Source organism: Cuculus canorus, chromosome 5 (assembly GCF_017976375.1).
Source record: "Cuculus canorus isolate bCucCan1 chromosome 5, bCucCan1.pri, whole genome shotgun sequence".
In the NCBI taxonomy this organism is placed as follows: domain Eukaryota; kingdom Metazoa; phylum Chordata; class Aves; order Cuculiformes; family Cuculidae; genus Cuculus; species Cuculus canorus.
In genome coordinates this window covers 3,856,534-3,882,067 of record NC_071405.1, presented here as the reverse complement: position 1 = coordinate 3,882,067, position 25,534 = coordinate 3,856,534, and the positions used below count along the sequence as shown (strand labels likewise).

Here is a 25,534-nt window from a genome sequence, read left to right as displayed (position 1 = left end):
AGTACCAGCACGTTCTGATGAGAGAGGAACAGCTATTCCGTAAATCTGAAGCACATTCTGGACAACAGCAGAGTTTACACAGACCACAAGAATTGTAGGAATTAATCCCCTTCTGTTTACAGCGTTTAAAAAGAGATCGAGCGTGGATCCAGTGGTGTAAGAGGATAACGCAGCGGAGACGTAATCCAGCTCAAAAGTACTGAAACACAAACACAAAGCACTTGGAAATGTTTTGCACCTACTAAATATGAAAGGAGACTCTCCTTTTATGTTTAAGTTCTCCTAATCAGGAAGAGCTGATTAAACAACTTATCTGGAAAACCAGTAAACAAAAGCCTGTTCTCCGCAGCAGAGGTGTCGAGCTTCCTTCTCTTCGAGAGTAGTTTTAATTTTTTTATGACTGTTCATCAACCAAGGTAAACACGTCAGGCGTGAGAGATACAATTCTCCGAGGCTCGAAGGGTTTGTCAGAGATCCACACTGAAGTGAGGTCCTTTCCACTGGTCGAACATCTATGTTGGGTATTGATTCACTGCAGTAGTGCTGTTTCTGTCATCTGCTTCCTTTCCCATTCCTCTTCCCTCCTTTTGTGCCTCCCTTCTGTTTCTTTACATTGTTTCTTCTTCTTCAGAATGATTCCTAAACCCACCACACAGCCCTAGATCCTGATTCCTTTCCACGTTGCTCCAGCCCAGGGAAACAAGCAATGCCCTATCCAATATTATTTGGGAGAAGAACCATCCTGTCCCTGAGAAAAAAAGAGGTTGCAGAGAGGCGGACGTTGGTCTCTTCTCCCAAGTGATAGGTGATAAGACAAGAGGCAATGGCTTCAAGATGTTGCAGGGGAAGTTTAAATTGGACATTAGGAAAAACTTCTTCCCTGAAAGGGTTCTCAGGCCCTGGCAGAGGTGGTGGAGTCCCCATCCCTGGAGGGGTTTAAAAGGTGGGTAGATGAGGTGCTTCGGGACATGACTGTGTAGTGGACAGGTACGATTGGAGTTGATGGTCTCTAGGATCTGTTCCAACCTAATGATGCTATGATTCTAATTGCAGAAAAGGACATCTGGGTGGTTTCCACATCTCTGAGGCACTGGTTGAGGCTGTCCGCTGGTGTGGGCTGATGCCACATCCGTTTACACTGAGAACGCTACTATTCACCAACACAGCCTGATTAACAACAGTTTAGATTCTGCAGCTTCTACAGAGGCCACATAGCTCACAAATACCTCTGCCAGGGGCAGCTCAGGGGCCCTATAGCCAACATGTCTACTCCAGAGCCTTCCACGTTGTTTTAAAACCTCGGCAGTGACCTTTCAGTGCTTCATTTGGAGACTGTTTCCTTTCATGACAACACTTCTCAGCTTCTCCTGAATCAGTTTGAGATACAAACCTAATCTAAGCTCTGGTGTTCTCAGGCCTCACCACGTTTATTTTATGCAACTCTTTCCTCCTGACAGGATCCTGGAACATAATTATACACAGAATCATGAAAAGGTTTGGGTTGCAAGAGACCTTAAAGGCCAGCCCAGCTGCCACCCCACTGCTGCCAGCAGGAACTCCTCCCACTGGATCAGGTTGCTCCAAGCCCCATCCAACCTGGCCTTGAACCCCTCCAGGGATGGGGCAGCCACTACTGCTCTGGGCAACCTGGGCCGGGGCCTCCCCAAACACTTCTTCCCAAGATCTCATCCCATCTTCCCTCTTTCAGCTTTAAACTGTTATCCCTTGTCCTGTCCCTGCACTCCCCGATCCAGAGCCCCTCTCCAGCTTTCCTGGAGCCCCTTTCAGTACTGGAAGCTGCTCTAAGGTCTCCCCAGAGCCTTCTCTTCTCCAGGCTGAACAACTCCAACTCCCTCAGTCTGTCCTCACAGCAGAGGTGCTCCAGCCCTGGGATCATCTCTGTGGTCTCCTCTGGACTCACTCCAACAGCTCCATGTCCTTTCCTGTGCTGAGGACTCCAGAACTGGACACAGGGCTCCAGGTGGGGTCTCCCCAGAGCAGAGGGGCAGAATCCTCTCCTTCTCCCTGCTGGTCCCGCTGCTCTGGATACAGCCCAGGATACAGTTGGCTTTCTGGGCTGTGAGCGCACATTGCTGACTTCTCCTGCCTTAGTTTCCAATACAAACCTAATCTAAGCTCTGGTATTCTCAGGCCTCACCCACCATGTTTATTTTGCATCGCTTTTTTATCTCTTAATAGGATCCTGGTGCACAAATATTCACCTACACCTGTTTTTATACAAAGGCACGCACACATATACGCATTTAATGATGATAAGGAAAAGAGCACTGGATCCTCTGCAAACTAATATGAGATCTAAACCTTCACTTGCTGGAGAAACATGTGGGACCTTATTGCAGCCTTCCAGTATATGAAGGACGCCTACAAGAAAGCTGGGGAGAGGCTTTTCCCAAGGGCTTGGAGTGACAGGAAGAGGGGAAATTGCTTTAAATTGGAAGGGGGAAGATTCAGATTAGACATTGAAGAAATTCTTCACGATAAGTGTGGAGATGCCGTGGAACAGGTTGCCCAGAGCAGTGGTGGCTGCCCCATCCCTGGAGGGGTTCCAGGCCAGGTTGGATGGGGCTTGGAGCCCCTGATCCAGTGGGAGGTGTCCCTGCCCATGGCAGGGTGTTGGAACTAGGTGATCTTTAAGGTCCCTTCCAACCCAACCCATTCTGTTTCATGACCTAAAGCGCAGAGGCAATTACTTACCTTTGAGAATAATAGGACCGATGTCATTTGTGTGAAACCACAAATATCTCTTTTTAATGAAAAAATACTTAAAGTGTGCCACAGTGTCCATATATTCATTCGAATAGTCGTACAAAGATATGTATTTCTGAGAAAAAGTCTTAACACTGTAGAAAATAAATGTGGTTCTTAAATTATGTCAAAAGAAACCAGTAAAAAAAGTAATGTTTTATATACCGAGATAAAATGAAACAATTAAAGAGAATAATAAATTATAATTATAGCATTTCAAATATTTGATTCATGCTTTTTTTTTTCAGCATTAGTTTCTAGATGTCACGCACAACACGCCCTCCAAAGCCAGCAGTCAGAATGGTCTCTCAATGGTGCTGTGGATAACAGGATGCAGAAATACAGTCCTAGAAGAACGACACCACTCTTTGCTACTTACTGAGACATAAAACATCAGAAAGTGGCAGTTTTAGGCTTGGGGCTAAGATATACTTTTGTTAATGGAAATTATTTTGTTTTGTTTTAAATCAACTGATTTTTTGTTTTTTAAATCAACTAAGTCTGCAGTGCTATAGACTGGGGGAGGAATGGCTGGAAAGCTGCACGGAGGAGAAGGACCTCCCAGACCTGCTGTGTGTGAACAGAGGCGGCCTTGTGGGGGATGTGACGGTTGGAGGACGCCTGGGACAAAGCGATCATGAGATGATCGGGTTTTCAGTTCTAGGGGTGACGAAGAAGGGGATTGGCAGAACAGTCACATTAAACTTCCAGAGGGCAGACTTTGGAGTCTTCAGAAGGATCGTCAGCAAAGTCCCATGGGAGACAGTCCTTCAGGGCAAGGGAGCCCACATGGGCTGGGCGCTCTTCAAAAATGAAATCCTAGCAGCTCAAGAGCAAATCATCCCCGTGTTCCAGACAAGGAGCCGGTGGGGGAAAAACCGGCTTGGTTGAGTAGGGAGATCTTGAGAGGCATCAAAAAGAAGAGGAATGTCTATGAGCTTTGGAAGAAGGGACAGGCATCTTGGATGGACTACAGGGAGGAAGTGAGATCGTGCAGGGAAAAAATCAGGAGGGCTGAGGCCCAACTAGAAATCAAACTGGCTAAGGCTGTGAAAGAGAAATCTTTCTACAAATACATTAACAAGAAAAGGAGGACTGGGGAGAATATTCAGTCCCTATTGGAGGCAGAAGGAACAACAGTGACAGGGGATAAGGACAAGGCTGAGGTACTTAATGCCTTCTTTGCCTCAGTCTTTAATAGTACAGGAAGTTGTTCCCGCTGTGTACAAACCCAGAAGTTAGAGGAGCAGAATGAGGCTCCCATGATCCAAGAGGAGGCGGTTAGAGACTTGCTTGCCCAGCTAGATGCCCACAAGTCTATGGGGCCGGATGGGATCCACCCAAGAGTATTGAAGGAGCTGGTGGATGTCCTTTCCAAACCCCTTTCCATCATCTTCCAGCGGTCCTGGCTGACTGGGGAAGTTCCACTGGACTGGAGGGTGGCTGATGTTGTACCCATATACAAGAAGGATTGCAGGAAGATCCAGGGAACTCCAGGCCTGTCAGTCTCACCTCAGTGCCAGGGAAAATCATGGAACAGGTGATCTTGAGTGCCATCATGAAGCACATGCAGGAGAACCGGGTGATCAGGCCCAGTCAAACGGGCTCACAAAAGGCAGGTCTTGCCAAACTAACCTGATCGCCCTCTATAACAAAGTGACTCGACTGCTGGATGGGGGAAAGACTGTGGATGTGGTCTTCTTGGACTTCAGTAAAGCCTTTGACACAGCTTCTCATGGCATTCTGCTTCAGAAACTGTCAGCCTTTGGCCTGGACAGGCGCACACTCTCCTGGGTTGAAAACTGGTTGGATGGCCCAGAGAGTGGTGGTCAATGGAGTTAACTCCAGCTGGAGGCCAGTCACAAGTGGGGTTCCTCAGGGCTCAGTACTGGGTCCAGCTCTGTTCAATGTCTTTATCAATGACCTGGATGAAGGCATCGAGTGCACCGTCAGCAAGTTTGCAGATGACACTAAGCTGGGAGGAAGCGTGGATCTGCTGGAGGGTAGGGAGGCTCCAAAGGGATCTGAACAGGCTGGACCGCTGGGCTGAGACCAATGGCATGAGGTTCAACAAAGCCAAATGCCGGGTCCTGCACTTGGGGCACAACAACCCTATACAGCGCTACAGACTGGGGGAAGAGTGGCTGGAGAACTGCCAGGAGGAGAAGGCCCTGGGGGTAATGGTAGACAGTGACTGAACATGAGCCAGCAGTGTGCCCAGGTGGCCAAGAAGGCCAATGGCATCTTGGCTTGGATCAGAAACGGTGTGACCAGCAGGTCCAGGGAGGTGATTCTCCCTCTGTACTCAGCACTGGTGAGACGGCACCTGGAATCCTGTGTTCAGTTCTGGGCCCCTCACCACAAGAAGGATGTTGAGGCTCTGGAGCGTGTCCAGAGAAGAGCAACGAAGCTGGTGAGGGGCTGGAGAACAAGTCTGACGAGGAGTGGCTGAGAGAGCTGGGGTTGTTTAGCCTGGATAAGAGGAGGCTGAAGGGAGATCTGAAGTGGGAATGGCCTCAAGCTCCACCAGGGAAGGTTCAGAATGGACATCAGAAAAAAATTCTTCATGGAAAGAGTCATCGGGCACTGGCAGAGGCTGCCCAGGGAGGTGGTGGAGTCCCCATCCCTGGAGGTGTTTAAAAGACAGGTTGATGAGGTGCTCAGGGATCTGGTTTAGTAGTGGACAGGTATGGTTGGACTTGATGATCTCAAAGGTCTTTTCCAACCAAACGATTCTATGATTCTATGAACACCCAGACAAGCTGGAAGAGTGGGCGAGCAGGAACCTTATGAAGTTCAGTAGAGATAAGTGTAAAGTCTTGGACCTGGAGATACATAACCATGGTGTGCAGTTCAGAGTGGTTTCCACCTGGCTGGAGAGCAGCTCTGTAGAGAAGGACCTGGGCGTCTTGGTGGGCAACTGACTCAACATGAGTAAGCAGGGGGATTGTTTAGTGGTCGGTAGGAATGTTTGGACTCAATGATCCTGGAGGTCTTTTACAATGTAGCGATTCTGTGATCTTTTATACTTTCATGAACTAAACAGCAATTACGGTTATTAACAAGTATGTCACCCAAGCACACTGCACAATGGTGCTTACGGGATGTTACACGTCAGATTGGCTTTTGATACAGTCAAAGTTAACAGGAATTTGGAATAATTTCAGGTCTAATTAAGCATTGCAAAATGTTTAAAACTATAAAGTGCTTTTAAATACAAATAATTTGTTTTCTCTTTAGAAACAGGAAAAAATCCAAACATGCACTTAAACCTGAAACCTCCATGCCGTACATAATGCAGATCAACAGTACAACACCAGGTTTGTGCCATTTGCTTTAATATTTCCTCTTCTGTTCCGCCTCACCCTCAGTCAAACAGTGTCTAAATTGGATTTGTCAGCATCTTCTTGGTCATCTTTGCACATGAACGTTAGAAGGAAAAGAGCGATATCCATAGATGACCAGTAGGCAGTGTGGGATGTGACTGCGGACCAGTACCGGCTCTCCACGAAACCTTCCCTGAGCTCAAAATCAATTCTGTGCTCCAGCTCCACTAGAAATCAAACAAAAACCAGAAACGCTGTTAGAACTGTATGTCAGCAGGAGAAAAAACACCGGCATCTGTTTCCATCAGCTTTGGATTCTGATTCTATTTGCTGTATATAAAATGCACTTAATATCTCAATGCACTTAATAACATAGAATGGTTTGGGCTGGAAGGGACCTCAAAGCCCATCCAGTCCCACCCCCTGCCACGGGCAGGGGACACCTCCCACTGGATCAGGGGCTCCAAGCCCCATCCAACCTGGCCTTGAACACCTCCAGGGATGGGGCAGCCACCACTGCTCTGGGCAACCTGGGCCAGGGCTTCACCACCCTCAGTGTAAAAAATTTCTTCTTAATATCCAGTCTAAATCTCTCCTCTTTTAGTTTAAAATCATTTCGCCAGTGCACTCACCTAAGTCAACTGTGATTTTTAATGATATGTACATACATTCTAAGGTACATGCGTTAGCACAAACCTGACCTAAGAATGGTGCTGTGCAGGGGTAGGAAGAAACTAAACCTAAAGCTTGGCATTTTAAAGCAGCTGTTTTCCTTATATTAACTATATAAATATATTTATCTGTGGTCCTTATGATAACTACACTGAAGTATCCAGTAAATGCTGAGGTCTCTTTAGGAAACATTGACTTACAGAAGGTGGATGCCCAGAACTTTCTGAAACATATGGACTCCCCATATCTTTAGTGGCTCTACAAGAAGAATCATAGAATCATTAAGGTTGAAAAAGACATCTAAGATCATCAAGTCCAACCGTCAATACAATATCATCTTGTCCACTTGTCCTGAAGTGGAACGTCTACACAGTTTTTGAACCCCTCCAGGGATGGAGAGGCCACCACTGCCCTGGGAAGCCCCTTCTAACGCTTCACCACTCTTTCAGGGAAGAAATTTTTCCTGATATCCAATCTGAACCACCCCTGGCACAACTTGAGACCATTTCCTCTCATCCCATCTCTTGGGAGAAGAGACCAGCACCCACCTCACCACAACCCCCTTTTCTGGAGCTGAAGAGAGTGATGAAGTCTCCCATCAGTCTTCTCCACGATAAACAACTCCAGGTCTCTCAGCCGCTCTCACGACCCTTGTTCTCCAGCCCCCGCCCTCAGCTCTGTTCCCTTCTCTGGACGCGCTCCAGCCCCTCAATGTCCTTCTTGTAGTGAGGGGCCCAGAACTAGAACCAGGAGACTACATCCAATATTACAATCCCTTTCTGAAAACCCAGCTGTCCCTACGCAGTGCCAGCCCTTTTAATTTCCAGATTATCCCACAGAGATTTCAGCAGTCACCATTTCATTTCAATGGCTGCTTTGATTAATACCACATTCAAAGCAATTTGCACTGCGTGTTTAACTGGGCTGATGGGTAACCTATAGTTAAGCCACTTTAGCGGTCAGAGAATCTCTACAAGGAGCAAGGGAATAAAAAGGACAAAACTAAAAGCTTGCTTGGCTAGAAAAACCAAACCCCCATATTGAGTAAAAAATGCTGCCATTTAGCAAAGCCAGTTTGCAGGAATTTTAATGCTTGGCTCAAAGTGTGGATAAAGGGAGCATCACACAAGTGCTGCCTTGGCCGTCACAACACAGCAGCACTCAGGGAACAACAACCCTTCTCTGGGTTCTCACAGGAGCATCGCACCGCTTCGCAAATGCCGCAAGGAGAGGGTGTCAGAGCCTCTGAACACCAGAAGACAATGGCAGTCATCTCCATGAAGAGGTGTATATTCAAAAACCCAGTCACTGTGTGGGGAGGACGCCCCAAACAACCCCGTCTCCCTCTGACAAAAAGCCACCACAGGAGCTTGGGAAGCAGCCAACCCCACCACAAGCTGAGCGGCCGCCCTCTCAGAAGCAAACAGAACCACAGAATGGTTTGGTCTAGAAGGGACCTTAAAGATCATCCAGTTCCAACCCCCTGCCATGGGCAGGGACACCTCCCACTGGACCAGGCTGCTCAAAGCCCTATCCAACCTGGCCTTGAACACCGACAGGGATGGGAACACCACAGCTTCCCTGGGCAACCTGGGCCACTGTCTCACCACCCTCACCATGAAGAATTTCTTCTTCATGTCTCATCTAAATCTTCCCTCTTCCAATTTAAAGCCATTTCCCCTTGTCCTATCACTCCATGCCTTTGTAAAAAGTCCCTCTCCAGCTTTCCTGGAGACCTTTCAGGTACTCGAAGGCCACTCTAAGGTCTCGCTGGAGACTTTGGTTATGGACTGTATCATTCAGGCTGCAGCCTCACTGGCCTCCACTCCACATTCTCCTATGGAGCAGGAATGGGCTTTCAGCAGAGAGGGATGCAGAAACCATGCAGAAGGCCCTTGACATGCCAACATCCCCAAAAGGACCTCAGCAGCAGCTCCACAACATTTGCTGTCATGCCACTTTGTTTTCCTCAAGTTTAAAACAGTCTCTGTCCTCAAACCCTGACTCATACAGGTTATCTGTTGAAATTAGCAGTGACGAGCGGACAGCAATGTATCATGTGAACGCTATCACAAGACACAACACCCTTGTGACTCCTTCGATTGCAGAAACCCCCGCCTTGCAACAGTGCCAATGAGAAGTTCAGAAATAAAATCAAGTATCAGTTTCTGTAAAGGAAGTACCTATCCTTTTCCCAAAAAACCAGCTGCTAAAACTGCAATTTCTGTTCTGGGCCATTCAGATCAGGACAAGGCAGCTTCTGTTTCCAGTCACAGGCGCCTTTACATTCAGATTACTTCAGAATTGCAAAAGTATGGGGAAATTGAAATACATTTCTTTTATGATAAATCATTTTATGATAAATCATAAAATCATAGAATGGTTTGGGTTGGAAGGGACCTTAAAGCTCATCCAGTTCTACCCCCTGCCATGGGCAGGGACACCTCCCACCGGATCAGGTTGCACGAAGCCACCACTGCTCTGGGAAATCTGTTCATGATTCTCTGCAGCAATTATCCTGCTTTTCCTAATGGGAGTCTAGGAACTACTGATATGTAGATCTCATTAGCCAGAAGTCATACATGCATATATACGTGCAAGCAGTGTATGTGTATGTACAAACACATATACAGGTGAAACTCCTTTAAAAGAAAAAGAGAGAAAAGAGAAAACAAAGAGTCAGTCCTTGGACAGTCTTAAGAGAGTCAAAAAGCAGGAATAGATTCAATATTTATCACTTTAGAACAAACCAACAAAATCAAACAGTGGCATATTTGAAAGGATGCCTAATACTCTGAAAAGATAGCCCAAAAGGAGGTTGTGCTTAGGTGGGTGCTGGTCTCTTCTCCCAAGAAACAAGTGACAGGAAGAGAGGAAATGGCCTCAAGTTGCACCAGTTTAGACTGGATATTAGAAAAAATTTCTTTACTGAAAGAGTGATGAATCATTGGCAGAGGCTGCCGAGGGAAACGGTGGAGTCTCCATTCTTGGAGATGTTCAAAAAACACGTAGATATGGCACTTGGGGACATGGTTTGGTAGGCACAGTGGTGTTGGGCTGATGGTTGGACTTGATGAACTTAGAGATCTTTTTTAACCTTAATGATTCTATATGTTGTTGCGGTATTTCTGACCTCTCACAACATACAGCCACAGCACATTAAAGCTCTTGTTTCCATGGGGTTTGTAAGGTGTAGTCATCACTAACCTGGGGCTTCGAGAAAGCCTGCGCTGCAGTGTGAGAGGGGCGGCGTTCCAACAGTTGGGGCCTTCTTGTCATCCCCCTTGACTCCATCTTTTCCTGCCTCGAGCGGCTGTGGAGTGGTTGTGTGGGATCGACCAAATCTTGAGAAAAGCATCTTGCCGAGGCCCTTCCCAATGTTTGCAGCTCCTGCGTTCAGCACAGGGGGGGAAGAAACCCGAGAACATGAACCGCGCATTAAAGTCACTGTAAGCACCTATCAATTAGAGTGACAGATGAAGAAGAACACTATTCATGCTTTTCTAGAGTAGGAACAGCTTAATCTGACTTAAGCGTGCATTGTTTATCCTGAAACTAATCAAGTGTAGAAGCGAAGGCTGTAATTTGGAAACCGTAGTTAGGGAAATAAAAATACATGAGAACACTTCTGCAGCAAGAAATATGGTACTTTTACAGGTCTGTTGTAATTCCTCTTTCATAAAAAGCCTAAGACAAAAATGCTTTATAACAATATAAAGCCTTCTGCACATAAAAATCCCACCAGGATATTCAAGACCCTCTACCCATTAAGGGTCCTTGTGTTGGCACAACCGTCACATTCAGAAATGCTCCACCAGCTTTTAAAAGGACTATTTTGGTTGCTCAAGGAAGAGGGGTGTAAAAGTTAAGAACAGATCTGTGAAGTTTTCTCCCGACTTTGCTGCCACCTTATGGATATGTAATTAAAGTTACAACAGGAACGCAGCAAAAAACCAACCCTAGTTTGAGATACAGCTTCTACTCAAGGACTGCAGTGCTTTTATATATTTCACTTATTTGATTGGGAAGATTCTTGGCACTAGGTCACATAAGTCTTCTTCCAAATCCCACACAGAGAGCTAAAGAAAAGCCTTGAGTCAACAAAAACTGCAAGTGTGTGCTCAAATCTAGTCTCCAGTGACAGTGAATTTAAGCACACTTAAACCAGAGCTTATTTTGAATCAGAAAGCCAGAAGGGGATAATAGACTTATTAAAATAGCCTGAATTTCCCACTGTAAAATCATGAGATAAATGGAATAGGTTACATAGAGTGATTTTTCTCTTATGTGCCAATACCAGAAAATGCAGTCACAAAACAAGCTTTAAGGCTTTTTTTTTTCCCGCCCCTGTGAACTGTTATATCACCAGGGTCTAAATAAAATATTCAGTAAGGCAGACAACAATAAGGCAGCAATAGCACAAAGTCCCTGACCCTCATCATCTCCCGGCAAGCCTCGACTCCAGATTTCATAAACTGCCTATTCTTCAAAGCAAACTTTATTTTGGATTAAAATAAGCCACATACATCTCTACAGAACAAACAGCCAGGGATAGTTTCCTTATGGTTTCACCTCAAACACCAAAGCACAGAGAAGTGAAACTCTACAAGGAGGTCCTATATATCAAATAAAAGGATATAAAGAACGCTTACCTAATATACATTTGCCTATGTTGGTTATAGACTTTCCATAGTGGCGTCGAGCCATGACTGGTGAAGTAGTTGGGCTTGGTACAGCTGAACCGCTTTCGCTGTCAGTAAATGAGGTAGGTTCTTCCGTTGGGTTGAGAAAACATGGCTTCATATGCTCATACGGTGGAGGGTTTACAGTGCTGTACCAGTGGATCTGGACAGGCAAAATGTTGCTGTAGTGTTTCAGAATTAAAGGTTCTAATCTATAGGCCTGCAAGAGGGATTGAGAAAAGAAAATCCTGAGTGTCAAGACTGAAAAAAACCCCACATTCCCTTCCCATACAGAGCCCTCTCCAACCTCAAATCTAAAATATCTGTAACGAGTGAAACGTAGGAAGTGACAGAATAGTGGTGTAACATTCTGGTTCATTTTTAAGTTTACAACCTGGAAGATAAATTTGCTGCCCCACGCTTCACTTTTGCACCTTTCTCTGTGACACCATGCATTGCTGTTACTGACACAAAAGCTACTGTTAACGAATATTTGTTTTTATGGATTAATGGACCAAACTTTATTAAACCAATTCAGCACAACACAACGGAGAGGGAGGAACTGGCTGTGTAAACATTTTGTTTAATGACTCTTCATTGATCCCTGTGCAAACCAGGAATTGGTGTGCTTAGTAAAAAAATAATTTTCTATCAATTCTTTAGTTTCCTTTGTTTACTTGGAGGTAGAAAAAGCATTCTACACTATTTTATCTTAAAACTAAATGAAGTTACTATTTGCAGAGTGGGACCACAGACTGCATCCTGACCAATTGTCTTAGATGCCCAAGTAAAATTCTGTTTCTGGCGTAGGTGGAGCTGGACAAGATACTGAGATGAGCAGAATCAGCACATTGTGATTGGAGTCAGAATATAGAATCATAGAATGCTTTGGGTCGGAAGGGACCTTAAAGTCCACCCAGTTCCAACCTCCTGCCACAGGCAGGGACACCTCCCACTGGATCAGGTTAATCAAAACCTCACCCAGCCTGACCTTGAACACCTCCAGGGATGGAGCAGCCACCACCGCTCTGGGCAACCTGGGCCTCGCCACCCTCAAAGGAAACTATTTCTTCTTAAGATCTCATCTCAATCTCCCCTCTTTTAGATGAAAACCATTCCCCTTGTCCTGTTCCCGCAGTCCCTGATCAAGAGCCCCTCCCCAGCTTTCCTGGAGCCCCTTTCAGTACTGGAAGCTGCCCTAAGGTCTCCCCAGAACCTTCTCTTCTCCAGGCTGAACAACCCAACTCCCTCAGCCTGTCCTCGTATAGGAGGTGCTCCAGCTTTTGGATCATCTTGGTGGCCTCCTCTGGACTCGCTCCAACAGATCCATATACCCAGTTAGGCAGCGGTTATACCAAATTACTGTTCTACAATAAACAGGAAATCCCAGTCAAAGTTGCATCAAAGAAGTTGCCAAGGTGATAAGAGATCAAAGGTCCAGCATCTGCCTTTGATAAGAGAAAATGCTGGCTGGCTGTGGAAGGGTGCAAGGATAGAGGAAAGCTATACCAATACTGCCTTCCCAAGAACTATCGCAGCCTCTGACAATCAGATACTCAGGACCCTTTGTGAAAGAACTCTCTTTTTCTACAGTATCTTGTAAACTGCTTGTAAAACCTTTTTTTTAACAGTAGTAGTATCTTCAAAGAGATGATGTGAACCAAAGTCAATAAGTTAAACACAAGTTGGAACTTGTCTGAGATATATTAATTCCCAAGTCTTTCAAAAAAAATAAAAAGCAGAGTAGTCTTAAATCTTATATATGAAAAGGTAAGGAAAATATATGACATTTAAGGCAGTTATTTGTAAAAACTGTGGTTCTACAGTTAACAAAACCCAAGGCATTATACAATAATCAATAACAAAAAGTTCTATGGTGGACCATATTTGGGTTGATTCACACCCTTTGAAGATCACACTTTATCACACAGCTGATGCTTAGAAACAGTCAAGTTTAAAGCTTGCAACTGTAATTAAAACTCACCACTGGATCTGCTGGATGAAAAATATTTAGTAAGCGCTTACAAATTGTTCTGGGCAGAATATGATCTTGACTACCGCTGTTTCCTGGCCGGACACCACGCAATACCAAAAACATGCCTAACGGAGATCCCATGCAGAAGAAATTCTCAACCTAAGGAGAGATTTCATCCACGTTAATAAGGATGGAAATCACGCTTTCTAACATGGCTGGATTTGATTTCTCTCTTCCAACTGAACTCTCATTTTCAGTGGAGGGACTCAATACAGTATTAATAAATCAAACCAAGGAAGACCACTACGATACACATACTGTAACATGAAGGTCAAGTTTCCCGTTTCCTTTTGCTGTGAGAAGAGAGTTACATGTTGCGATGCTACGTAGTCAGAAAAATGAAAAACAAGTCGAATATTTGAACTGAAAGAGGTCTAGTAACACTGGAAAGGCTGGAGCGAGAAGAATTTGGAAGACGCTAAGGAATTGTGATGAGTTTTGCCAGACTGAAGTTCAATTTCTCCTGAAACCTCCCAAAGCTTATCACAGCTCCTTACTCTTCCCCTAACAATGGCTCATTTTGTTACACAAACCCACTGATGAAATAGAAATGCAGACTACATTGACTATTAAAAGACAACCCAGAGAATACTTGCAGTCATCACCCGCCTACAGGCTGGTGCTATGTACCACCTCTTAAAACCACCTTGTGTTAAATGAACAGAATGGTCCTTATCAAATGCCACCACACTGGACATTAGGAACCACTACGCAGGGACAGGTCCAGCACCCTGAGTGACTCTGCAGGCTACTCGCACGCCGTCCAAAGCTACCAGGACTCTGTTCTGAAAGGACTACCTCTGACACTGTGTAGCAACTGAGTAAACTTGACTCCAACTGCTAACACACCTGATAGAGGTGACTGAACATGCATCAGTGGTAACGACTTTTGGTCACTACCAACCAGAGGCTGGGATTCAACAGTGACCTAGAGGTGAATGGCTTCGTACCCCATTACCAATCCTCAAGACATCGTCTGAGGAACATCAAATATAAAACTCTGTAGTCAAAAATATTTTCCTAAGTCAGAATTACTTTTTAACCTTTAGAGTATTTTCTGTATATAACCCCCCTCCAATTTTACCATTACCAGACCTTCACTGCAGCTTTCCCAATAGCAGTCCCAGTTTGCAGGGCACTACAACCAAGCAACTCTCACAGCACACTGCTGCTTAACCAGCAAGAGAACCTGCTGCATTCTTGCTAAGTGCATGTGGATGATGCCTGGATTCCCGTGTGCCTTCAACTCCACATCAGGGCGTGAAGAGTGCAGAAATAATGGTTCGTTTCATCTATCAGATTCCAGCACTACACAAAATGTTCCTCCTTTTCTGACTTGGCACTGGTACTCAACTTCTTCCTTCCAAAAGGATACCCAAGTCCCAAATCAATGGAAAAAACCCGTAGGTCTTCAGCAAAGCTATTCCATGTCAAAGCACTGCTCTCTATATTGTCACTCCTGTCGACTGCAAAGCTCCTCATCTTTCTTATAATCAAGCCTTACATTTATGTAGTTTGGACAAAAAGCTTTCTCATCTTCAAATACAAGAGCAACAGATATTCACAGTGCAATCTTTTACGATGAATAAGTAACCTTTCACCCTGTCCATCCGATATTCCTGTGCCGAGCACCTGGAGGATGCAATTACAGTCTTTCTGCTTCACAAAGACATCTGAAAGTGACTGTCAGCTTACTCTCGCTAGCAGATGCTCAAAAGATGTTTCCATGAATTCACTCCAGACTAGACAAAAATCTTAAAAGGTAAATAGCTTCAGTGGTTACACAGCGCATGGCTTTTGTTCCATTATTTCCATTGTTAAACACAAGATTAACAGTGTTGACAGACAGATACTTTCTCCTTGGATGACACTGTTCTTTGCTATGTATATTCTTACAGGCAAAAGCCTTTCATCATGGTCTTCCAGCTCTGGAAAAGCTTACAAATAGCCAATTGGTGGGTACCTAAACGTGTGGCCCCAGACCAATACCAAAGTAGAGGACACTAAAAAGCAACAGTGCAGCTTCCAAAAAATAAAGCCCTTTTAAATGGCAGCCTTTATGCTCTCAGTGCTGCTGCTCAGAGGCTGAAGAGAAGACTGCTGTGCCATGAAACCTGCTAAAAACAGAGAACTAAAATCTTACAGAATCATGGGATGGTTTGGGTTAGAAGGGACCCAAACTCTCATAATTCATGTACATGTGGGAAATCTCTAGTATCTTATAAATAAATCATAGAATCACAGCATGGTTTGGGTCAGAAGGGACCTCAAAGCCCACCCAGTTCCAACCTCCTGTCATGGGCAGGGACACCTCCCACTGGATCAGGTTGCTCCAAGCCCCATCCAACCTGGCCTTGAACACCTCCAGGGATGGGGCAGCCACCACTGCTCTGGGCATCCTGGGCCAGGGCCTCCCCACCCTCAGCATGAAGAATTTCTTCCTAATGTCTAATCTAAATCTCCCTTATGGCAGCTGAAAGCCATTCCCCCTTGTCCTATCACTCCAGGCTCTTAGAAAAAGCCCCTCCCCAGCTTTCCTGAAGCCCCTTTCAGTGCTGGAAGCTGCTCTAAGGTCTCCCTGAAGCCTTCTCTTCTCCAGGCTGAACAACCCCAACACTCTCAGTCTGTCCTCACACAGGAAGTGCTCCAGCCCTCGGACCATCTTTGTGGCCTCCTCTGGACTTGCTCTAACAGCTCCATGTCCTTCCTGAGGGGCTCCAGAACTGGACACAGGAATCCAGGTGGGGTCTCACCAGAGCAGAGCAGAGGCTAAGAACCCCTTCCCTCTCCCTGCTGGTCCCACTGCTTTGGATGCAGCCCAGGATATGGTTTGTTTTCCGGGCTGCAAGCGCACTGCTGGGTAATGTCGAGCTTCTCATCAATCAGCACCTCCATCCTTTAAAAAAAACATATTCATTTTGCTGTTTCTCCTCGAAGCAGGAGTGGGACACTTCACAAATACTCCTGGAAATGTTTAACAACAGAAAGGAAATGTTTAAGAACATGACCTTTCAGCATAGCGCTTTTCTCATGGTTATGATTCATAAACAGAAGACTTAATGGATTTATTTGTACTTTAAGTAGAAACTGAGCCAAATACTCATCCATTCAACTTAAGACTGCAGTATTTTCAGAATTAAAGCTGAATGAGTCAACAGCAGCGAGGCAGTGCAGCTCTTTTGTGCATAGGTAAGTGTGGGGGACAAATGAATGGGTTTATCGGTGATGTTAAAACAAAAGACACAGAAGTTGATTACAGTTTATGTTTCCGTGCTGCCTTTCAGCCTGCAGGACCCCAAACATCCTCCCAGAGCAAGGAAATACAGACAGACTGCAGCTTCTACCCGTTCCTGCACCCAGGAGTGTTCTCCAGCCTTAGCAGAAAAAGTGAGCAGTGACTCATATCGGTGTTACATAGGGAATTTAAGTCGGCGGTTGTGTTGAACTACAAGAGCACATTACTACATTCAGTTTAAAGGTTCCTCCTCTCAGATGAGGCTGCACATCAGCATCCCATCAAACTCTCATAATTCCTGTACATGTGGTAAATTTCTAGTATCTTATAAGTTACAAGGCCATCCAACCTGGCCTTGAACCCCTCCAGGGATGGGGCATCCATGACTTCTGTGGGCAACATGTGCCAGGGCCTCCCCACTCTCACAACAAAACATTTCTTCTTAAGATCTCATCTCAATCTCCGCTCTCTCATCTTAAAACTGTTTTTCCTCATCCTATCCCTGCACATCCTGACCAAGAGCCTCTCCCCAGCCTTCCTGCACCCCCTTTTCAGTATTGGAAAGCTGCTATGAGGTTTAAACCCAAATGAGCGAAGAACAATCTTTCACAGGCCTGGAGAAGCATCAGCTTGGATCCAGATTCCTTTGTGATACAGATAATAGGATCATAGAATCATAGAATCCTTTGGTTGGAAAAGACCTTTGAGATCACTGAGTCCAACCGTACCTGTCCACTACTAAACCAGATTCCTGAGCACCTCATCTACCCATCTTTTAAACCCCACCAAGGATCGTGAAAAGAAGCTAGAAAATACCTTTTCCCAGTGACAGGAAATCACAGCAATTTACACACCTGATTAGCAAGTAATCCATTTCATGAGACTAACAGTAACTTGTGGTAACTGTCAAACCTGTGTAATTTGGAAGGAAAATCCACTGCTGGAGGAAATTCCATCAGATTTGCTCAGAGATGTGACATGTTAGAAGTATTCCCCAAGGAAAATGGATTAGTCAAAGGAGAAGTGAAATTGTTTTAAGATATGCGATGAATGCAATTTGCCAAACGGCTTTTACCTTCCCGCACGGTTTCACACGCGTATGTAATATATTAACATAGGCTTATATATTTACACATAAACACGTATATTTGTAATAAATAATAATATATGAATACAGTAATATGTTTACATACATTTCAACCAATACATTAAAACTATTCTACCAACATCATGACTAAGGATATGGAAAAAAACCAAGTAAGTAGAACAACTCATACCTCAGGAGTATTCTTACAGTAAGTAGAACATTCAGTAAAAATCTCTGAAACGTACATACCTTAAATTTTAAGACAGGTGGTTTTGATACGGTGGTTGCTGTTAACTCACATAACCTTTCTTCTGTCTCTCTCAACCTAGAAAACAGAGATCTTTCTGAGACCCAATAAAAACTGTAGCCATAACCTCTCTTATCTGAACAGGCATCCCTGTGGGCTCCAACAGTTTTGTCAGCTGGGAAGAGAGAGTGATGGTGTCAGTATTTCTTGGAGGCGGTCCAATTGGTTAAGAATGAATGTATGTGAAATCCTGATTAAAGAAAGAATCCATCAAGACATGACAGTTTCCTTGTTCACCATCCCCAGCATCTGCCCACCCTCCTTCCTCAGGAGGACGTGACTTCACCTCCTGGTTCCCTGGTGGTTTTGCAGCCAAGTCACCCGGTTTGGTTTGTTTTTAAAAAAACAAGGCATGGGAAGCTCCATGGCCTCAGCATTATGGAGTTGTGTATTGTGGTAGAACATCTACAGGACAGTGTCCCACCCTTTCAAGTATCATGAAAAAAAGTTGTTCACTTCTTCTTCCAGTTAGCTGAATTTAAAAAGCAGCTACAATATAAAAGACTCATAGAGAATCACAGAACCATGGAATGGTTTGGGTTGGTTTGGGAGACCTTAAAGCTCATCCAGTTCCAATTCCCTGCCATGGGCAGGGACACTTCCCACTGGATCAGGGGGCTCAAGGCCCCATCCAACCTGGCTTTGAACACCTCCAGAGATGGGGCAGCCACCACCTCCTTGGGCAACCTGTGCCAGCATCTCACCACCCCCATAATGAAGAATTTCCCTAATGTCTAATCTGAATCTTCCCCCTTCCAATTTAAAGCTATTATATGGACTAATAAACCTGTCCCCAGTCCCACCATTAGCGCTTTATGCCTTCTTCAGAGCTGGACAACACCATCTCCTTGAGTTCCACAAAAGCATCATATAAAAAAATATCTGAAGCCTAACCTCTGCCATCCTGATTAGAAAGCAGCAAGTCTGGAGTTGAAACTTCCCAAAGAATGGAGCGTTATTGGCCTGACCTGCTCTGTTCCACCTGGCTACGATCTGCTGCCAGTGCATCTGGTCCAGAGCTAGCAGTTGGGTTCTGGTACAGCCTGCAGGATGCGGATTCGGAGCACCTATTTGCAGTCCCACCTCCCTGTGCCTGCTCAGTCCCATGTTTAGCATTTACCGCTGCCTTTCATCACCCGCAGAAGAACATCAGTCACAAAAGATAACAGCTAGGGCAGTTTCTGGAAACACTCAAAGGGTGTCACCTAGGGATGTGGTTTTCTTCTTTAATAATCAGAAGTGAATACATTACCATTGTCTAGTCATGTAAAGACCTTCAAGTAAACATCGGTCCTCATAACTCATCCAACTGTCTTCAAGCTCCTCCTCCTCCTTCTGCAACAACTGTTCATAAAGCCTGACTGGATTCCAGCCAGTCATGATGTCGTAGGTGATGACGCAGCCCAGTGAGTGGGACACAATTGAGACTTTCCCTCCTTTCTCCTCAAATTCTGGATTCCGGGAGCAGAAGAGTGTGTAGAGCCGGTTCAGCTCCTGCTGCAGACCTTTCACCAGCTGTTTCAAGAAGGTAAGGAAGGAAAGTTTAATATCAACATCTTATCATCCTGTTCATGTTCAAATATGTTTGTGTACCAACACTGATGAGCTTCTTGAGCACTGATAAAGGACGAACATGATGGTCTGTTCACTTAGGCTGGGAAGAGGAGCAAAAGCTTATGGCCAGCAGCAACAGTGTGGTCAACTGTCGCTGACTCCAGTGGTTCATCTCTCCCTTCCACCACACAAGACATGCGGTGACTCCAGAACTAATACGCTACACAGCTCAAGGTAGTAAATGGAAATAACCCTTAAGCAAATGACAATGTGCTTAAAGTACTCAACAGAACCCTCTGGGAAGAGCAATAGCAAGGTACTTGGTTTTCAGGAACGGTTCATTAGCACAACAGCGACCATTAACAGCCACATTTCCCTCGTTGCTTGTTTCTCTACCTTTTCACAGCACTAAACGCTTTCTTGTGTCAGAGGTTCAGCTCCATTTTTAACCTAAGGAAGGTGGAAGGAACCACACATAACATGGAATCAACTCACACCTCTACCACAAGCTTGGCACATAACCCTAGACAAGTTATACCCTCTCTTCTCCACTTATCAAAGCGAGCAACAGAAATCCTACCTCATTGCAGGGGACTGGGAAGATAAAGCCCCTAAAGTGGATAGGCTCAGGTTCTACAGTGAAAGCCTAAGTGGGTTCTGGGAAATGAGCCTCAAATTGCTTTTGGATCTTTGTAAAGCAAACTTGAACTCATCAAGTCTTTCATCATTCTGCCCACTGCTTGGCTATGGAGATGCAGCTTTCTGTCCTACTTCCCCTCCTGCCATACTACACCTAGTATAATTCCTTTGTTAAGAAATGATAATGAAATGATGTCACTGAAGAATAAAAAGCCTCATCTCAAGCAAGAGGAAGACACGGGAGGAGAAAATGCACAAATGATAGAATCATAGAATCATTAAGGCTGGAAAAGACCTCTAAGCTCACTCAGTCCAACTGTTAGTCTTGACAACGCCATGCCTACTGAACTATGTCCTGAAGTGCCACATCTATACGTTTTTTGAACACGTCCAGGCATGGAGACTCTACCACCTCCCTGGGCAGCCTCTTCCAATGCTTCACCATTCTCTCAGCAAATAAATGTTTCCTAATGTCCAATCTAAACCTCCCCTGATACAACTTGAGGCCATTTCTCTTGTCCTATCACTTGTTACTTGGGAGAAGAGCCCAGCACCCGCCTCGCTACAATCTCCTTTCAAAGACCTGCAGAGTCCAACGAGGTCTCCCCACGGACTCCTCTTCTCCAGCCCCAGGTCCCTCAGACACTTCTCATAATCCCTGTTCTCCAGCCCTTCCCCAGCTCTGTTCCCTTCTCTGGATGTGCTCCAGGCCCACAATGTCTTTCCTGTAGTGAGGGGCCCAAAACTGAACCCAGGATTCAAGGTGTGGCCTCACCAGCGCCAAGTATGAGGGGGTGATCTCTTCCCTGCTGGCCACACCACGGCTGATCCAAGTCAGGATGCCGTTGGCCTTCTTGGCCACCTGAGCACACTGCTGAGACAGGCAGAGCCAGAAGTTGCATATTTGATATAAGCAATGCTAAGAAAATCAGTTTTCTTGTTATAGGTTTCCAGAAGGGTTTTTCAGGGGCAAACCAGGAATGTGACACAGTTCCCAGACATCGCAGGCTAACCCTACAGCACTACTGCAATAAAGATAGATTGGTCCTATGTGAATTGAATCTCTGAGATGCTCAACTGCTTCAAATCCTACGCTAGTTTACATATGTATAAAAATATTCAGATTCACGGGAAGTAAATTTTAGAGAGAGTGTTGAAAGCCATGAGATTTAGGAACGAGACGATATAAAAAAGGCAGCTTTGCTTGCAAAACTCAAAATGGGAACTGAGCAATGCTTCCAGGCTATGGCATAGAGGAGGACAAACAAGGAATTGCACATCATTCCCTTGTTTACAGCAGGAAATCAAAGCTATAGAACACATAATTTGAACATGATTTTTCAAGAGGCTGAATCATTACCAAATATAAATATGAATGGCACAAGAGCTACCAGTGTTTGATACACACTTTACTGAGAGAGAATCCACACAACAAACCCTGTGCCTAAAGCACTGCAAAATGATTAACAAAGCCTTGCAGCAGCTTGGAGAAATAAGTAACATTCCCGTTTTCAAGTCTTTTTGCGCGTGAGGCTGCTTATTCTTGTGTTCGGCTCTGTCCAGCTTCGGGCACTACTTTCACACATGATCAAACAGGCAGGGGTTTTGGCAAGAGTTGCATCTGATAATAGAAATGAGGATTAGTTTTGGCTGGCTGGCGTTTTCTCCATTCAGAACCACAGAATCATTGAGGCTGGAAAAGACCTGTAAGATCATCCAGTCCAACCTGAGGCCATTTCCTCTCAATCTATCACTTATTACTTCGGAGAAGAGATCCGCACCCACCTTGCCACAACCCCCTTTCAGAGAGCTGTAGAGAGCAATGAGGTCTCCCCTCAGCCTCCTGTTCTCCAGGCTAAAGAGCCCCAAGTCCCTTAGGCGCTCCTCATAAGGCTTGTGCTCTTCACCAGCCTCCCTGCCCTCCTCTGGACATGCTCCATCAGCTTGATTAAAACCCAGAACAAAATAGCAGAGAACCGTTGAAATCAAGTCTTTTGGGATTCCTGCCAAGAGTTCACGCTTCTCTCCAGCAGTTTGCGTGGTTGGCTGTTATGGTACCCTCCAAGAGAGCCAACACCCATCATCCAGCTGCCAGGGACCATAGCAGGGAGCTTGGGACCCCCCAGCCACACCAAGGATGGAGGATTGGTTTCAGGTTTCACAGTCAGCAGTGTAAAAATGCCAAGCAAAACAGTGCTGGACTCGTCACAGCTTCCAGAAGGGAAGATGAGTAATGCCATCTTGTTTCAAAACATCCTTAATAAACTATATTAACATTTCTCAGTGTCTCCAAATTTTTTTCCCTCCTGGGAAAAGATGCACAACTCAACTGCTTCCCTTGGTATCTTATTGGATAAAAGCTATTGCTCCCAATGTCCTGCCCGAATTGCTCAACAGCCCTGTACCCTACTCTCCTGTACTCTATCCCTGCACACTCTTTTTCCCTGGAAAAGCAGATATATTCCTGGAAGAATGATCTTACATCATTCTCTCCTACATCCCACATGCACAAAGCGGTTAAGTAATCTTCTGGCATCACGGCATTTCATCACAAAGGTCTGGTTCTCTTGCAATCTTGGGGCACAATATTCTTGGAAAGTTCTGGTTGAACACTGAGTTTAAGCATGTTTTTAACAGTCCTGCTCCTTAAAAACATGCTGTTAAGTGAGAAGTTAGGCAAAAACATGGACAGCAAGTAAAAAACTCTGCGTGGATTTCCAATAGCTGCAGAGCAGAGCCCAAGCATTTAATTCAACCACGTCATCTGATGGAGATTGCTTCCAATCTCCAAATCACCAGTTACCCAACCTTAGAGAGGAAGCTCTGCTGTAGTAAAGTCTCCGGACTTTCAGGCTCTATGAATGGTTTGGTTTGCTGCTATAACAAAACCAGAAGCCCTTCACCTGCAGTGAGTGCTGATGGATGTTTGTACTTTCCTAACAGTTCTGTATCAACACTGAGGTCAGAAACTGAACCTTTTGGTATATTGTAAGGAAAAAAAAACAGAAGAAAAATTGGTTTTAAGTCCCAGCTAAAAAAATTGTTTGGTTAAGCAGAATATGAGGTTAAGATGCTACTTAATCCTGATTGGTTTTCTCAGTCTTAAAAAGCATACAATATTCTAACCAGTGAAGAAGCTTGGTTTGAAAAGGACTTCAGCTCAGCAAATGTAACATGAAGAGTATTCAAATCTCATTTGTAGCTACAGCCTGGTATTTATCCTAACACTCCACATAAAAATACATTCTACAAACCCAAATCGTCTTCGTATTTGTTAAAATCACTGACATTTTTCATTTGAATTAAACATGAAAAATAGAACTCTCATCAAATTTTCTCTCCGAAATGGCATCGCTGTAATTAAAACCAACTTTTTAAGAGCTGTTTTTTTTATCCACAGTTTGCATTTTTGCTCCCTCTAATGGGTCTCTGCGCCTACATCTGACAAATTCCCAGTTAAGGCAGTTCTTTCCACAATGGTTTTCCCAGTACTTCTGCCAACTCCAAGCCTCACTGCCTGCCAGTCCATGGGATTTATGTGCTCAGGAAGCACCTGCTGATTCTTCCTGAAAACAGGAAAGCAGGAACCATCCAGAAAAAAAAAAAAGAGTGAAAAAGCAGAATGCAACACAACCAGACCCATCTCTCTTTCTACCTCCCCTCCCAGTTCCCCCCTTGTTTTGAGGACCAGTAGGACTGAAGCTTCACCACAAGCCATCCCTCCAGCACCCCAAGTAAGATGGCTCAATAGGTCTTTCCCCACAGAAAGGCTAGAGATTCCTTGAGCTGCTGACCAACCCATATCACACCGTTTCCTAAGGCTTCTCCCACAGACTAAACAAGCTCAGATAGCTCATCAAAGAATAAATTGGGCAGCAGTCAATTGAGTTGATTTCATTTGCCCGTGCAGCTGCTTCCACCAACGCTGCTCGCTGCTCTGCCTGCTCCGCTCTGCTCCAATAACCTCAGCTCTTTCAAGAGGACCAGTGAAATGCAGCGTGCTTACGTACCAGTAACTGAACAGATCAAACCACTGTAACAAAGGGAACACTCCCTATTTCTTCAGAAAATACAGTCCTATCAAGTCCCTTTCTCCCAGCTGACCTTTCCACCACAGCATCGGTTTAGCATCTGCCTGAGGACACTGCAATATTTCAAAGAAAGATACAAAAAAATCGGCCTATTATTTTCTTCCTCAGGAAAGTCCTTTCTCCCCGTTCTGATTTTCTAGGGAAAAACTTTCTGAGCAGCTTTTGCAGAGAAATTGTTCCAGTGAAAATGTTTAGCGCAGGATTAAAATGCTGCAAGGCCTGGAGACGTACCACTGCAAATACTCACAGAATCATGGAATCATTGAGGTTAGAAAAGACCTCTAAGATCATCCAACCCAACCCCACGGTGCCTACTAAACCATGTCCTGAAGTGCCACAGCTACACGCTTTTTGAACATCTCCAGGGATGGAGACTCCACCACTGCCCTGGGCAGCCTCTGCCTGTGCTTTACCACTTTTTCAGGGAAGAAATTTTCACTAATATTCCACATAAACCACCCCTGGCACAACTTGAGGCATTGCCTCTCTCCCAGAAGATGCCCACAGATGTGCCAAGCCTCTAACGCAGTTTAAATTAACCTATTTTAAAGCTGTCAGAGAAGTTTTCAGCGCTTGCCATAAAGATTCAAGCTGGCTTCAGTTTCACAACAGAGAGACCTAATACACAGCAGAGAATTCAGGAGCCCTGAACAATGAACTCTGCGTTCCTGAGCAATACAAGAGGGACAGCTTTTGATACACCTATTGCTAGTGTTGGAAGATTAAAAAAGCGATCTCACCGCCATTGCGGCTATCAGGAAAATAAGTATTACTAGGTAGTTTAGGGTTTAAAATTATATTACCAGTCTAAAGGACTTTTACATCTTTCATTTTAATGAAAAGCAGCATCAAATCCACAGGTAAACTCTGAAAGTGTCTCCTCTCCTTGTCCCAGCCCAACCATGCACAGAGCAACAAGCCTGCAAAAAGATTACCATTACTCCATACGTAACCTATTGAATACAGAAAAAGCTATAATTCCGATAGAAACGAATCCTAAACCATCCCAACAGGGGTTTCCAGGAAGCATGATAAACAAAGGATGCTACTGAGGCAATGCACTGTGTTTTACAGGCTACTTTATCAGTTATTCAAGGCTTTTGCCCTCTGATGGTCACTTTACAGCTACATAGACTAAAG

At 44.9% G+C, this 25,534-nt stretch overlaps 1 protein-coding gene across 6 annotated transcripts in view; it reads right to left on the bottom strand.

The window, feature by feature from the left end:
• Window positions 1-2,768: 2,768 nt before the first annotated feature.
• Window positions 2,769-25,534, bottom strand: part of DDHD1 (DDHD domain containing 1) — a 60,121-nt gene continuing 37,355 nt past the window's right edge. For all 6 annotated transcript variants that reach the window (XM_054066822.1, XM_054066823.1, XM_054066821.1 and 3 more), the window contains 6 exons: window positions 19,363-19,625; window positions 18,053-18,128; window positions 13,431-13,580; window positions 11,417-11,666; window positions 9,972-10,154; window positions 2,769-6,319 (listed from right to left, as the gene is read on the bottom strand). In XM_054066822.1, the coding sequence (XP_053922797.1) occupies window positions 6,138-6,319; window positions 9,972-10,154; window positions 11,417-11,666; window positions 13,431-13,580; window positions 18,053-18,128; window positions 19,363-19,625 (1,104 nt within the window). In that variant the 3' untranslated portion in view covers window positions 2,769-6,137. The remainder of the gene's footprint in view (window positions 6,320-9,971; window positions 10,155-11,416; window positions 11,667-13,430; window positions 13,581-18,052; window positions 18,129-19,362; window positions 19,626-25,534) is intronic.